The sequence below is a fragment of the Aythya ferina genome, assembly GCF_964211825.1.
Source record: "Aythya ferina genome assembly, chromosome: 15".
In the NCBI taxonomy this organism is placed as follows: Eukaryota; Metazoa; Chordata; class Aves; order Anseriformes; family Anatidae; genus Aythya; species Aythya ferina.
In genome coordinates, this window is record NC_140314.1 from 7,636,178 (window position 1) to 7,651,745 (window position 15,568).

At 39.9% G+C, this 15,568-nt stretch overlaps 1 protein-coding gene across 3 annotated transcripts in view; it reads right to left on the reverse strand.

Moving 5' to 3' along the window:
• The window catches only part of CYTH3 (cytohesin 3), a 51,844-nt gene that overhangs the window by 32,022 nt on the left and 4,254 nt on the right, over positions 1–15,568 (reverse strand). Inside the window, exon 1 of one of the 3 annotated variants that reach the window (XM_084536578.1) lies at positions 11,091–11,124. The exons of the other annotated variants lie outside the window; for them this stretch is intronic. Within the exon in view, the coding sequence (XP_084392704.1) occupies positions 11,091–11,109 (19 nt within the window). The 5' untranslated portion in view covers positions 11,110–11,124. Of the gene's footprint in view, positions 1–11,090; positions 11,125–15,568 lie in introns of those variants that run through there. 3 annotated transcript variants of the gene reach the window in all.

Consider the following 15,568-nt stretch of genomic DNA (forward strand, 5'->3'; position numbering starts at 1 on the left):
CTAACTGCTGCCAGGTACATAATCACTTCTTGGAAAAATCAAGCATTATTTTTAATTGAAAGAATTAAAGTCATTCTTACGCATTATGTTATAATGCGTAAGAATGACTTCAAATAACACAAAATTATGTTTTTTGTCCTGGTCAGAAATGCCCACATATAATTTAGTTGGTGTTACCATGCTTAGTCAAGCAGAAAGTAGGGAATTCTGAAGTTGTGCAAAAGCAGGGTCTAAAAAACACCAATTTGTGAAGATAGATAGATAGATAGATAGATAGATAGATAGATAGATAGATACACACAGACACACACACTCCAATCCATGCCATTTACCTGCCTTCCCAGAGCCAGCATTAGGGTTTCACCTATCACACACAGGAGACAGCTGCACATATGCTTACATCTATAACGTATAAACCACAGTAAATGTGTTTCTTGAACTCGATGGAGCAGGAGTTTGCAGCGACCGACCGCAGCATATGGATCTTTACAATCTGCCCATGCTGATAACAGGAGCAACAACAGCTGTAAAGAAACAGACGAGTGTACAAAGGCTTTTTACAGCTCACATGAGCAGCTAACCCTCGCTGTTCCTACTTGCCCTTCCCAACAGCAGTGAAGCACAAATAGGTACAGCTTTACAACAGCTTTCATATCTTCACCCTGCTAGATAGATATGTCGATAGAAACAACCGAAGAGCCAACCGCCTTGCTTTTTATTTCCTAATTATGCCACTGACACACATATCTGCCATCTGAAAGCAGTGTTTGTTTAAGTTAATGAGCACTTCTCTTTTACCATCCCTGTTATTTTTATGAACAGGCAGTACTGAAGACCATGATTACACTACACTTACCTCCTCTACATCTTACATTCACTAATGTACCTTGTCTCATCATTCTGATGCACTTCCATTAGGAAACCAAGTGTTTTGCAAACACAAGTAAAAGAACCACCTTCAAGCAAATGAAGGGGTGTCATGTGTGGAGGAAAAAAAAAACACACAGAGAGCAGCTCTGCGCGAGTTGCTTTGCCACTTGCTGCTGGATTTACAGCCCTGCCCGCATCCCGCCTTGTTCTGGGTTTGTTTTCTGCCAGTTTAGCAAGCCAAACGCTTTCACACAAGGATCACAGAGCTGCCCAAGCCAAAGCAATAGGCACAGCAAAAGCCCTGGCAGAGGGAGGCATAGGGGGCAGCAACCCTTGAAACATCAGCCAGCCCTAAAACCAGCTCAGCCCAGCCCACAAACCCCACCCTCGCAGCCTGTATCCTCTAAATCCTAAAAGTAGTTCAACCTGATATTAAAAATAGATAAGTGTGGATTTCCTTTTAGGCGAATTTTTCTTTTGAAGTCACTCAGCTCCTGCTTCAAGATCAGAAGATGCTTCTAGGCCAACTTTTTAAAAGTATGTAAATACAGATCACTGAATATGGAAAGAAAGATGGGTTTAACTTACATTCTAAGTCTCTTACCCAAATAAATTAATACTGGCATTAATAATACAGTGTTAAAATATGCATGGTCATGCATATTGAATAAATACAGAAAATTTTTATGCTAACTAATGTGGAAATCATAAAGGGAGGTGTTGGTCACAACGTAATGGGATGTCTTTTGGGGTGGGTTATTAACAGATTAGCACAGATAGTGGAAACACTACCCAAGTTAGCACGTGCCTTTGTTGGTATGGATTTCCAAAAACTGTTCAAGAAATCTGGTGAATCACCAGTCAGATTACAGTGTTACACCCATATACTAGTAAGTACACCATCACCTTCACATCGCCGTCCTCTTTCAAAAGGGAAAACACTAAAATAATGCAGGACAAAAGCAATACCTTTGCAGTGCTAAGCACTAAAAGTAAAAATGCATTCTTTTATTGTCTTGCTGCGTTATTTATATTGCCTTAAAACTTTCTTAGATTTTAGCTTTTAAGCAAAATGATTATATTTGATTTTCCCCACACTGAATAATGGGAAAGGGTGATCAGAATCAGCTCTGTGTAGCAACACCACCAGTAAACATGCAGATGATATTACGACTCCAAAATTAAGAGGTGTCAAGCCTTTTCTTTACGCTACATCAGATCAAAAAAACATTGTCAAACAGAATCAAAAGATTTCTTCCCCATCAATATGTATGCTGCAAGGCAGAATCTCACGAAGATGTAATTTTGGGAGAACTCAATAGTATTTTTCCTCCCTATTGAGCAATCGTTATGCACAGAACCGAGGAAACATAGGTTACTTTGTGCTACAGCTGAAATTGAACTCCGTTCCTCTGATGTTTGCATTTGAAAGCCCACAGTAAGTGTTACTGTAAGTGTTAACACAAAATACAGTCTTTGTAAAAACTGCAGATTCCATATTTCTCTTGTTGACTTTCACAGAAAGATCCAGGTCACAACAAATTCTCTAATTCTGGCTTGTGTTTCAGCACTCCAGAGTGAGAGACTGATCCAGCAACAATGCCAGGAGAGGCCATGGTAACAGCTGATAGCAAATTACGCACCCGTCTGCAACACACAGCAGCCACTTTAAGTGGGAGTCTTGGGAAACAAATCAGGGTTCCTCCTCAGCGTTATCTAGGTGGTGAAAGCAACAGACCACAGTGCCAAGTATGCACAGCTAAGTGACACATGAAAGATACCGCATATTTATTTGAAACCCTTCATTCATTACAGTGCAATAAAAGGGCAGCTGAAGATCAGTGGATTTAGCTTGACTACAGTAGGAAAACTCTGAAATTCAAAAATTAAGACTGAATAGCTTCCCAAGAGTTAGATCCTTTAAGTTCCAGAAGTTGCACATACAATACCTTTTAGTACTTTTTAACTTGGGGCATTTATGATCTTGCCCAATAAAAGCATATTGTATCACACAGCATACTACTATAAAGATTTCTACGAAGAATGGGATGGAAAGGGACTGGATGATCCCATGACAAATTTCTGTGACAGAACTATTTGCTTCTAATGGAGACAAGCATACAGGCAATGCTGACAGTAATTTTAAAAACTTGAAACAACTGCCAGATGACAAAATTTCAGATAAACAAGGTTTAACAGATTCCCATCAAGTCTTCGGCCGACTGACATTATGCTGTACAGCACAAAGACATCATCTAGTTCAAATCCAGGTCAGAAAATAAGCAATTATCCACCTTTGTGAGTTATGCTGCATTCTCTTCTAATGTAAAAAGGGAAATGGTTAGCACTTGGCTACCTCCAGGTCATCAGCCACCACCAAAGCCGCTCTCCCCGCAGGGCACAGGAGTGGTCACGTATATACATGCTCCCTAGGCAGCATTCAGCACCAGCTACTGATGGAAATCAGGTCAAGCACACGCAATATGGAGCAGACTGGGAAGCTGGATTGCTTGAGCTACTGTTACCACTGAAGAGGGTTTGGCTCCATGTTCACATTGGAGGATACGGGATGATTCCCAGGAATTCAGCATCTCCCACTGGCACGCACCTCCCAGTAGCTGCTGCGAATGACTGGACTAACCACAGACGTCTCACTTCCAGCCTAGGCAGATTCCAGCTCCAACATCCAAGCATCCTGGACCAAGGACAGGACAATTCCCAAATAGCAGAGATTATTCCATCATCTGTTGGGTGTGGGAGAAGCAAACAAGAACACACTGATCTTCTGAAAGGACACTATGAGAAGAAAAAATTTGCAGTGATGTGTTTCAGCTTTCCCCTACCACAGCACCCCCTGCTAGAGGCGAGGAAAGCATTGGCTGGCTCACACCTACATTTCCTAGGACAGACCTGGAAAAAGGCTCATAAAGCAAGCACACCAGAGCACCAACAGACATTCCTGTCAGATTCATTTTGAGTCACAGCATGGAAAATCGACAGGAATGTCGCTGAGCAGCTGCAGGGGGGGGGCCCAGAGGGCAGACCCCATGGCTGCCCACCAGCAGTACCCTTAAATCCTGCTTTAGATGTGGGTGCAGTTCACCAGACCTACCGTGCTCCCAGCACAACGTCTGGGGCTCAACCCGTCTTGCTGTCATAATTTTCCAGTAACACCTACTCTTGGCAATGAGGGAGCTGCTCTCTGTACTTCACTCATTAGTGGAGAGCATTAGTCAGTAACTTATGATTGCTGGCTCTTTCTGAAGCACACAAATCCAATTTTCAGAAAAAGCAAGGGAAAACTCATCCTTCCCCTTCCCCCACCCCTGCCTGAGACAGCTCTGGAGTTAGATTTCAGAAGCAATATTTATTGCAGAAGCTTTCTATTTATTCATTTTCCAAGATCAGTTGCAGGCTAAAGGAAGCAGAGCAAATGCTGGATTTGAAAGCAGTCTTCGTTCTCCAAATAATGTCTCCAGACAGCAACCAGAGAGTGCCATGGTAGGACTACTCACGCATCAAATGACTGCTTGAGTAGCATTTACTTTCCTCCAAAAGAAGATGAGCTCCAGGGTGTTAAATAGGATACCTGACATTGCAAACCATCAAAGTTCTCAGTCTCGTCCAAAAGAAGTAACCCTGATACCTGCTATGGAAGCTGCTGAGCTGCAATACCTGAAGGAAAATGCACTTTAGGTCATACAATATTTTACTGCTTGGTCATCTTCAGCTCCAATGGTTCCAGCACTTTGCTATGACATCAACAAGCCCACTGGCCACATTCTCTGTAGCCCAAGAAGAGACTTCAAGAGGTCAGAAATTTATAGGTTTCTTAGTGAAGGAACAATAAGGCTTAGTTTAAGACTGTAAAGCGTTTTCAAATTCCTCACACAAGAGTATATTTAGCATTTGTGAATTGTTGGTTGCCATCACTCTGTGCAACAATTAGCTTGACAGGTCACTAATCCAGATATAAAAGAGCTTTTTCTCTGGTTCACTGATAAGAAGTTTGCTGGATGGATCACTTACTGTAAGGTCAAACCCCTGCTCTCCCATTCTTAGCTTGGCAAAAGACAATTGGTAGTTTATACCAAATGTGGCTCGTCATACTTCCAAAATAAAGCACATTCGCTTTAAACATACTTTTAAAAAGTCTGAATACTTTTTATTTATTTTTTAGAGTAGACATAAGTTCTATGTTGAAAAAAATACATATTTTTTCATACTTCAAGCAGATTCTCTGGCACTCCAAGAAAAAACTCCTTTGAATAAATACATTCTTCTATTTAAACTTTTCCAAACAGTTTCAGTCAGATCTGCCAAAATAGTACATTGCACTTTCTAGGCTGTTTTTCCTGCCTAATATTGACAAAAAAGTCACTGCGTTCCTTCCAGAGATCAATGAAAAATAATCTGACCATGTATTTTTGTACTTTATTAAGTTAATCATTTTTCCTCAGCTAAGTGCTTAACAAGAATCAATCTGTACCCCTACAACTTCAAAGATCTAAGCAATTAACTTCTATTACTCTCTCTGTCTCAGACTTATAGCATGTTAAATTCAGCATTTTCCCTGAAACTGAAGAGAGAAAGGTTTACAAAGGTTTAAGTAACTAACTGGCATTCAACCCCAACCTCTTTCCAAATCCCTCGACTCCTGCTGCTCCTATTTATAAACATTCTTACTCAGATTTCCACTTCATCCTGCCATGCTCAAATAGCAAACATTTTTGTCGATTAGGAAACAACTGAATGGGACCAAATGCTTTAGTTCTGTTACCCCTCACCACAGTGCAAAAGGTACCAATAAAAGATAGCACTTTATGCTAAACTAGTAAAACGTACAGCAAGTCATGTTGTCTTTAACTGCAGATACCAGCTTCATAAGACAATGTGGTTATATATAGCTTCTGAGAAGCAAATTTCCAAAGAGCTCATCGCTCCCTTCGGAGCAGTGCTTTACCTGGCATGAGCTTTCAGTACACAAACTTTGTGTAAGGCTGAAAAAAATCTGACTCATTAACAGTCGCAATCATCCTAAATTTGCCTAAGGGCAACCAGAAACACCAAGTTGGAAATTCTGCTGAGCACTCTGCGCCAACAGTGTGTTTGTCTGCACCTCCATGGGCACAGCTAGCGAGGTGCACAGGGAGAAGACTTGTCCACCCCGTGCAGAGATCCTTCCGTTTTTCACAAATCAGCAGTACGGCTCTGGGTACAAAACACCCAGTGAATGCTGTTTGCTGACACTCTCTTGTTTTAAGTATCTTTTGCCCACTGAGAAAGGCAGTTGCTACTAACAATGGTGGCATTATTAAGCATAGGTTTTTGCTACCGAGCCACCTAATCCCAACAGCATACAGCCATGTAGAGAGCAGTCTGCATCACATCAAAATTTTACAAAAGCTAGTTCAAATTGATTTGGACCTTAAACTTTGCTAAAATATTTGAAGCACAACCAGAAAAACCAAGTGCCACATCCACAGACGTCCAGCCAATCTCTCTAAACATTCAGAAACAAATTCTGAAAGATTACCTTTGGATCCTTAAAGAAAAGAAGTCAACAAACACTGCTCTTACACAAATTTTGAATCAGGTTGTTAGAAAACATGAGATGTTTCCACTTGTCTCTGCAGTTGTAAACCTTGAGGATGAACTCTGCTGTAACAGAAATTTTTTTTTCCTGAATTTTCCTGCAGTTGTAGTTTAAAAAATGTCTTCCCATATGCCAAAGAAACACAAAGTCTAATTAATTGCAAACTGTCAATGGAAGTCTAGCCATCCTGCATTGTTCCAGCTAAGAACTTATGAGCTCACTAATGAAATCTAAAAATACTCCCTACTGATTGAATGGCGATACACACATTTTCACTAAGTACCGCGACACGCAACTTTGCATGGCACACATAATGTGTTCATACTGAATAGATGACATAGCTTCCATATGAATTAATAGCAATGGAAAAAGACAACTTATACAGACCCGCAGAATATAATCACTACATTGTTCGTTGATCCCTGCCACCACTGTTAACTCTATTCCAGAAAGTCTCGAGAGGAAGCAAGATATAGCAGCAGAGGCTGAGGAACGTCCAGCTGCAAGGGGGTGGGAGGGAAAGGAAGCAGACTGATTAGTTGAAGAGATTTATTGTATGCACATATTCTATGTTAAAATTCATTATCTACAACAACAAATTTCTTGGAGTCATTTAACTGTTCTCAATTCAAATACAGGAAAATGCTATCAGGCTAACATGTGTTTGTTCAGCACTAAACCCTTTCTTTAAAACGTTAAATGAGGTTGTGAAAAGCCAAGACTTTCACAGAATTATCATACAATTATTTCAATAAAGTGAGAAGGACCTTCTGATGATTTTCAAATGTGATAGGATAACTTCTAGGTCCATATGAGTGCTAGAGAAAAATAAAAAGTGTAACAATTAAAAAAAACTGCAGCATTTTCTCTCTTTCAAGACATTATTACACTGCTTTCTTCAGTGTAGCTGGCATATTTCATTCTCTAGGCAATACTTCCTAAATTTCCTTTCAAATACACCATGAATGCAGCCAAAGCATCCTGAAGCATAATTCCTTATTCTAGTTGCTGTATTTTAGTGGCCTTTGACACAGGCAGAGTCTACATACAACCAATTCTGCAAAAGACAACTGGCATTAGGCATTCTACAATTTAGGATCATAACACCTACTGCTCAGAAGAACTTTTAATACCATTCTTGCAAAACAAAATGAAGCAATACTGATAATCTAATCACTATGATGTTGGAAAAAAAAATCCATGTATTAATTGCATGTATAATATTGTGTTTATAAATAAGATAAAACACGGGTGCTCAGGACAGGAATCAATCTCAACAAAGCCCAAACATAGTTATGCAATATATGACACCCAGTGCAGTAACACAGCAAAATGAATGCCATAATTTGCTTAATTAAAAAGAAGAAATAAATGCCATATAGAAAAAGAAATTTGGTTGCAGGTTTACAAAACATGTTCTTAGTCTCCATGTTGATAATCACCACATTGACAGTCACCAACCAACCACACAGATTCAGTCACCGTACAAACAAAACCAACTGTTAGTACCACTTAGCCATGGACTGCAGCAATCCTACCACAGGAACAAAACTTCCTCATTCTTACCATTGACACTGGTGGGCAAGTACAACTACTCCAAAGATTGTTACATCTTACATAGCTGCATGGACAACATAGGGATTTCTACACTGCAACTGATTTGCTTTAGAAGTATTGTGCCTTCAAAGCATACCATTTTGTCCACATTTCACTTCCACTTTGAAGTCACAGATCAGCTCCTACTAGTTCAGGAAGGAAAATAGATCGTTGTTGTTGTTATGTTCTAGCACGGTGGGATGAAATGCCAGGCTGTCTGGCAAGCCAGCAGGCTCACCGCAAATCTTTTTTTTTTCCTTTTTTTTTTTTAAATAAAAAATTAGCAGGTATATATACTAATATTTTCCAAAATTATGCTGTAGACTGTATTTATGTTTTAAAATTCCTCTATCACTAATAATATAACTTACAATATTTCAAGCTAGTTCTTCCAGTCAATTAGGACTTATTTGTATACTATTGTTATTAAACTTATTAGTTTGACTAGCATAATTACAAAGTGATTGAGTAACTACATTCAAAATTAAAGACTCAGTGGCATTAACAGAATTGTTAAGTTTAATAGCCATTTGAAGGACTCCACTTGCAAATTTAGTGTGAAAGGAAGATCTGAAAGGTAGGCAGAAACCTAACAGCCACTGCATCATTGGTCTGAAGTAACTCACATACAGGATGGCTGGATCAATTATAAAGAAACTCAAGAAATTTGACCTTTTTAACAAAGAAAAAAAGAAACAGAAATTGTTTTGAAAGAATACAGGATGCATTATTTTGGTCATCCTTAAGTATTCTCAAATTCCATGTACCTACTGTATTGCTCACTCATTTTGTTTAACCTGGATCCAAACCATCATCTACATAGTTGGAAGCACAAAATATACCTAAGGGAAGCTGAACTCTGAAGAAAAATATTAGGCTTCTCGCCTCCTTAAATACTTAGGCTCTGTAAAACAAAGACTAGTGAAACACAGCATAAGTGAAGTCAAAACTGCTCAATGAACATTGTAGAACTCATTACAGATTGTACCAATACTTTAAAGACAGTAAAGGATTTTGTTTCAACTAAATCTTGTACTAGCAGTGATAAATTGATACCTTCTTCCGAAAGTAATCTAAAAGTATGGCTACCTTCCCATTCCATTCAGGCAACTTCATTTCTTTTTTTTTTTTTTTAAATAAATAAATAAATAATCCTAGATGACTTAAAAGTCTACAGCAAAATCTGAAGGCGTTTAAGTATTTCAGGATGGGATTTATGGCAGAGTTCTGAAATGGATACTCCTAGTTCCTGTTGCTTTTACTGGAATATTTTTATAGAGAGTCACTTTTTTCCCACCCTGCCCTTTTCCTTTACTGAATTTCCACACAATAACTTAGATTTGACCATCACCGGACATCTGAACAACAATAAAAAAAGTTACAGCTGGATCCTGTATTAGTCCCAGCTGCATAGGATCTCTGGCTGCGTTCACAAAACAAGAAAGCCAATAGGAAAACAGTAGGAGAATTTCTTTTAGCAGCTTAACTTTGAATAAATTGCTTTTCCATATGCTACTACAACAAACTATTTTACTACTCGATGCAAACTGAAATTATTCTTCCTATTTTTCATCCCCTTTTTCTAAAAAAAAAAAAAATAATAATAATAATAATAATAATAAAAAAAATCCTTCTTCAAAAACCTTTACTACAAAATGCCAGAAAATAATCATCTCCATATGGTCTTTCAAGTCTAACATACCACAATGGATGTATCTGCCAAGTCCACCCACCCACAGGCTCCATAAACTTTAGAGTATTATTTGTATTTAATTTGGATTACCAATTTCACCCAACCTTTCCCCTTCATAATACATGCTTCTTTTTCATGCTTGCAACACAGGTAGAAAATATGAAAGGAAAATGAGTTTTCAGCAATTAAGAACAATGACATAACATGTACTCTCTACGCTTATCACTGAATTCATAGTGGAAGGACTTAAGCTAGCCTTCTTTTTATGTTTGCACTTATAAAATATCACCTAATCTTTTAAAACATTCATGTGAGACTATGTCATTTATTGGTACAAAACCAAGACTAAACACTGCAGTCCTTCCAACTTACAGTGCAAAAAACGAGGGTGAAGAAAGATGTATTTTGATTTCAAAAACGCTGGGGGGGAAGTTTCCTCTCAGATATTTAAAAGAGAAAGTTACTATATTTAATGCACAAAAATGCACTTCCTATAGCCAAAAAAAAAAAAAAAAAAAAAAATCAACTCCATATGCTCCATTTATCTGTCCTGAGCACACCACCTCCAGCAAACTGCAGTGTCACAGGCTGCCCAGAAAGGCTGACCTCACGTCACACACAGGAGTTCGCCTTGAGAACCAGGCTGAGATTCCCAGTCCACAGAATTCACCAGCATCAGTTACACTAAGAAACAGCAAACCAGTCATGTACCTGAAAGCCTTTAATCTCTCCCTTCTGTGGCTGGAATCGTTCTCATAGACACAACAGTCATTTCTCTAACTTTGCATCCGACTAACCTTGGCTTCCAGTTTCAAATTCCACTTTAGAAAGTTTCTATACAAACTGCAATTCAGGAGTAGCAGCACAAGGCAAAAAGCACGCAGATAGGCTCCTTGTCCCCAGATGAATGCTGGATTCTCCTTTAGAAGTGTTGCAGGTACAGAACATAATAATCTGAGTAACTAGAAGGGCGGTACAGTAGGTCAGAACTGACTTGCAGAAGAGCAGGTTAAAACAAAAATTTACTTTTGAGACTATAAACATAGACTTCCACAACACAACGTGCCCATTAATGTGTTACGTGACGGATACCACATCCAGAATGAGTCCTCCCCAGTTAGCATGCACCAGGGTTACGCCACGGTTTCCTCCAGGCTGAGCGAGGCTCCTGCCGGTGAGCTCCCCAAACACCGAACGCTTGGTTTGGGCAGGGCCCAAGCAGGATCCTTTCAGTCAAAGGGAATACCACACAGAAAAGAGAGAAAGAGAACCAAAAATGGAGAAAAACAAAAAAGGGAGAACCGCAAAAAGGTATACAGACACGTATTTACCTACCCCAAGCAATCAAGTCCATAGATCTGTGAGGGATCACCAGCCAGCATGGCCTGCACACAGCAGCTCCTGCGTAGGCAACCCCGAGCGGCCGAGCACTTACATGCACAAGAAAGGGGGCAGGTCCCTGGGGGCTTCTCAAGAAGGACTCAAGGCTGTCCTACATAGGACCAAGCCCCTAGCCTGAAGTTGGGAGGATTTTCATGGTCAGAAAATGCATTTAACTTGCAAGGTTCCTCCCAAGGAAGGGAGTTGCTTCGTACCAGGGCTTCTTGCAGCCACTTGGTTTAACCTCCACTTCTTGGGAAAGCCTTCCCCCACAGCCCCCAGTTGTGGGATACAGCCACAAAAACACGCAGCAGTTTCACAAATTCAAAAATGGCATTTGCAAGTGGTCAAAGTTGTACTCGGGGAGAGTACAGAGCCTGGTGGGAAAATTCCTCTTCAGTCGATTTGAATGACGAGGCAGGAAGTTCATTAGTCCACGCTTATATGAGCGAGAATAAAAGAAAAAAAGTACTCAAAATCTGACTACTGAATATAAGAAATGCTACTTTACACGACAATAATCCCTTATTTTGTAATATGCAGCTATAAATGCTCCTTTTGCCTATTCCCCTCTCTTGTGCATGCCTCATGAGGCAACAGGACCCGTTCGGGTCAGAAGTTGACCCTCCAGACAACGTTGCTTATGAGCTAAACAAAGATCTTATTAAGGAACATGATATTTACAATATATGAAAGCAAAAATGTAACAGCAAATAAAGGCATCTGAAAACTTGGGAATGGAGCAGGAAAACAACCTGACTGGTATTTAGCACTCAGGATCAGACAGTACGAACACACATCTCCATGCTGGAAGTTACACTGCCTATTAATGAGGCTCTTGTATAAAAACGGAGAGCTGACTCACTAAATGATTACATCTCACTGTGCCTTTCACAGAAAGCAGCAAGAGGCAGTTTCCCTGCTTGCACATGCCAATTTTTTCAGCCTTTTTTTTGCGTGTGCATGTGTGTGAGAACAGGAGAGAGACAGGATACATCTCTTTTCCTCCCCATCTACTCCTTCTGCCAAACGACGTCTTGCGTACCACTCAATTTCAATGTAATTTGACTGAAGGGTGGATATTACAAGCCTTGTGAGAACTGGTAACTGGCTAGGGGAGACACCAACATGAATTCCCACAGTCGCTGCTCAGCCGCTCCTGCACCCTGAGAGGCAGCAGACGGCGAGCGAATTTGCAGACGCGCTCTACGTGGCCACCCCGCGCGAGCCCTGCTCCGAACCAGCTGCAGAAAATCACATTATTATGCAGATAAATGCATGGGGAACGAGGCCAGAAATAGAATACCGTAAGGAGGAGATGCGTGGTATGTCACTGGAGACATGAAAAAGATTCCGGGCTCCTAGGAGAGAAGGCAAAGCTTTAGAGATACCAGACCATTTCCATAGACTTGGGTTTCATCATTTTCATACAACTTGCTTGTTTTGTTCAAAAAGTTCGAGGTATTTCACCTAAAAATCAACAACTGTTTTCTACTTTGGTATTAAGGACCCATAGCAGCTCCTCACAATCCAACCGGGCTGCTAGATCTGATAGGGAAAGCCAGATCCAAACTCAGATTCAATCGTCACAAACTAAGTTACCTCCAAATCTTGTTTTAAACACAATTTTCTTAAGAAATTCAACAGCATTATTAATCAATAGTCTGGCAGTAAAATCTATCCTTCCCAAATCTTCCATACTCCCGACATAAGCTATTTCTTTTTATAATAAACAGAGCATCTGAAAATTAGGCTAATTAGTAAAGCCATGCCAAGAAGTCCAACCTATTGAAAAATTAGATCAAAGATCTCCAGTACTTCATGTCCTGGTTGAGATTTCACAAGCTTCCAGCGTGCTGCATTTCCTGTTAAACTCCATGAGATCCTACTGAATTTGTCAAAGAAGTGCTTGTTTGTTTTCTGGGAAATATTAGATAACGTCTGTATTTGCCTTTTGCACGTCAACTTATATTGGAAAAGCTACCCGCTTATATCCTACCTACATGTAAGTAGACAGCAGAACTTCAACAGAGTTGTGGAAGCAGCTATGTATCATTGTTGTTTGTTTGTTTAATAAAACTTTATAATACAGAATAATGGGCTTAAAGAACTTCAGAAAGTAATGAAATAAATGTGACACAGATGTTCACCAAAAAAAAAAGAACAAGAATGTTTTTACTTCATAGCAACCAAATAGGTCAAGCCATTTCCTTCTTCAGGCAAATCTCAGAGGACCACAAAACACATGGTTTTCTAGTGGATTTTGTGTGTCTATCCCACTAAAAGGAAACACTGTTGTCCAAGAAATTTGCAATACTAAGTTTTCCCATGAAATTGTTGGAATTAAAAGAAGGAAGTCATATGCAATTAAAAACAATTTGCTAGATGCTAAAGTTATACAAATGGTATATAATTAAACCCACTTTTACTATCTAAGTCGCATACCTTTCCTCTACAACACGCTGCTTTAAACGAATGCACAGTGAAGAACTCAGAAACACCACTCTTGTCTGTTCACATGAAATTTTCTTTGTCTTTATGAATATTAAAGTGAAATATCACGAGTTCTTCACGTCCGTGGGATTGTGGCCCTACAGCCCTGCAAGCTGACAAGCTTTCCCAGCAGACTCGCTGCTAAGGGCTTAATTTTATCCTCAGTGAAAGAAAGAGTTTGGTCAGTGTGTCCAAACTCTTCACTACAATGAATGCTATCTTTCAGTACCTGCTTAAGTACTCACGAACTACAGGAAGACAAAGCGAGGCAGACATCCTTAACTATAACTTTGCCTTAAAAAGGTGGAAAGGATTCCCACAGACAGCTTCAGTCACCACGAGACACTACCCCATGTGTTGCCTAGCCCCATGCAGAAGTATGAAGAAAGCATAGTGTGGGATCCCATAACCAGACTAAATTTATTCGTGCACTCAAACAGGAAAACAAATATTGCATAGGAACATGCAACTTATTTCCTAACTTCAGGAGTAAGATTGCAAAAGTGTTCAAAAGGTTTTGCATTGCCTTTTTAAATTTCTTTTTTTTGTACAACTTTTCTACAGACTTTTTAAAGAAAGAAAGAAGAAATTCTAACATCTGATTATTTCCTTGTCAACAGCCACTTGGGATGTGCCACATGTCCATGTGTGCACCCATGGACACCAAGAAAGGCAGTGGGTAGAAACAACATTAACAGCTCTGGTTTAGCCTCATTAAACTTAAGATGACAATTATGCAATCTTAAGATGCTAAACAAGACAGCATTTTAGTTGGGACAGATGGCACTGGATCCAGAGCAGACAGTGTATGCTGCGAGTCATCCCTTTAAACACAATAGTTTGATATCTACTTGCAAATTTGATTGTTCAGAACAAGGAAAAGGGAGGAAGAGAGCAGTAAGACAAGCACAGGATCCTGCAAATCTTCACAAAAATTTGGAAGCAGAAAAATGACCTTCCATATGAAAAAGCGATTAATGAGATTGGAGGGGAGTGAGAAGACAACACTGAAAGAAGCCAAGAAAGAGTAAGATTTCAAAAAGAAAAGTATAGTAAACAGTACGAGAGGCAGCTGGCAGGACAAAGAGAAGGAAGGGAATGTTCTGAGTACAAGGGGTCAGGACAAGTGTGGAAAGGACCTAGGATGAACCTGGAGGAGATACTCTTCAGACGGCGACTGCAAACAGCTCATTCGATGACTTTCAACATGAAAAGGAGATGGGGCAGTAGTTCAACAAGAAAACGGGGCCAAAGACAGGGTGTAAAAAGAAACAGACCAAAGCATGTTTGCACTGGGAGGGAAAGGAAGCAAGCAAAAGATAGCAGCAGATAAGATGGAGCTCCAGTATAAGCGAAACATCTTAAAGCTCTTAATGCAAGAGATCAAACTTTTCTATAGTGCTAGCAAGAGCGAGACACAGGTAGAAAAGACGGCAAGCAGAAGAAACTGCAGGACAGACACACCTTATTCCATCAATTTTCCCTTGGAAAGTGTTCAAAATCCTATAAAGAAAGAAGGGGAGGCAAGAAACATGATGAGACTGAAAGATTTGATGTGAACCGCAGGATGTACCTTGGAAAACCCTGTGCTGCCTTGAGACGTGCAGCCCCTAAACTTGTAAAAGCTTTTATGGAACCATTGCTATTAAAAGACTGCAATATCCATCCTGTAACAGCAGCGCATGGGGAGCCCCCTTTCACGTGGCTATTACCGTGATTCCCAGACACCGTTCTGCAAAAAACGCTCTGTTCCTCTCAGTAAATCCTACAGGTGTTGTTTTTTTTTTTCCTAGATGTAGTAATACATGCAGATGCTACGTTATAGGCATGCTGTTCCACTAAAATCCACGCCATGCACCAGACACCAAATGCTACTTAACTATTTGTCAAGTTTGGCAACCTCTGGAAATTTTATCAGCAAATAAATATTTTCTGCCAAG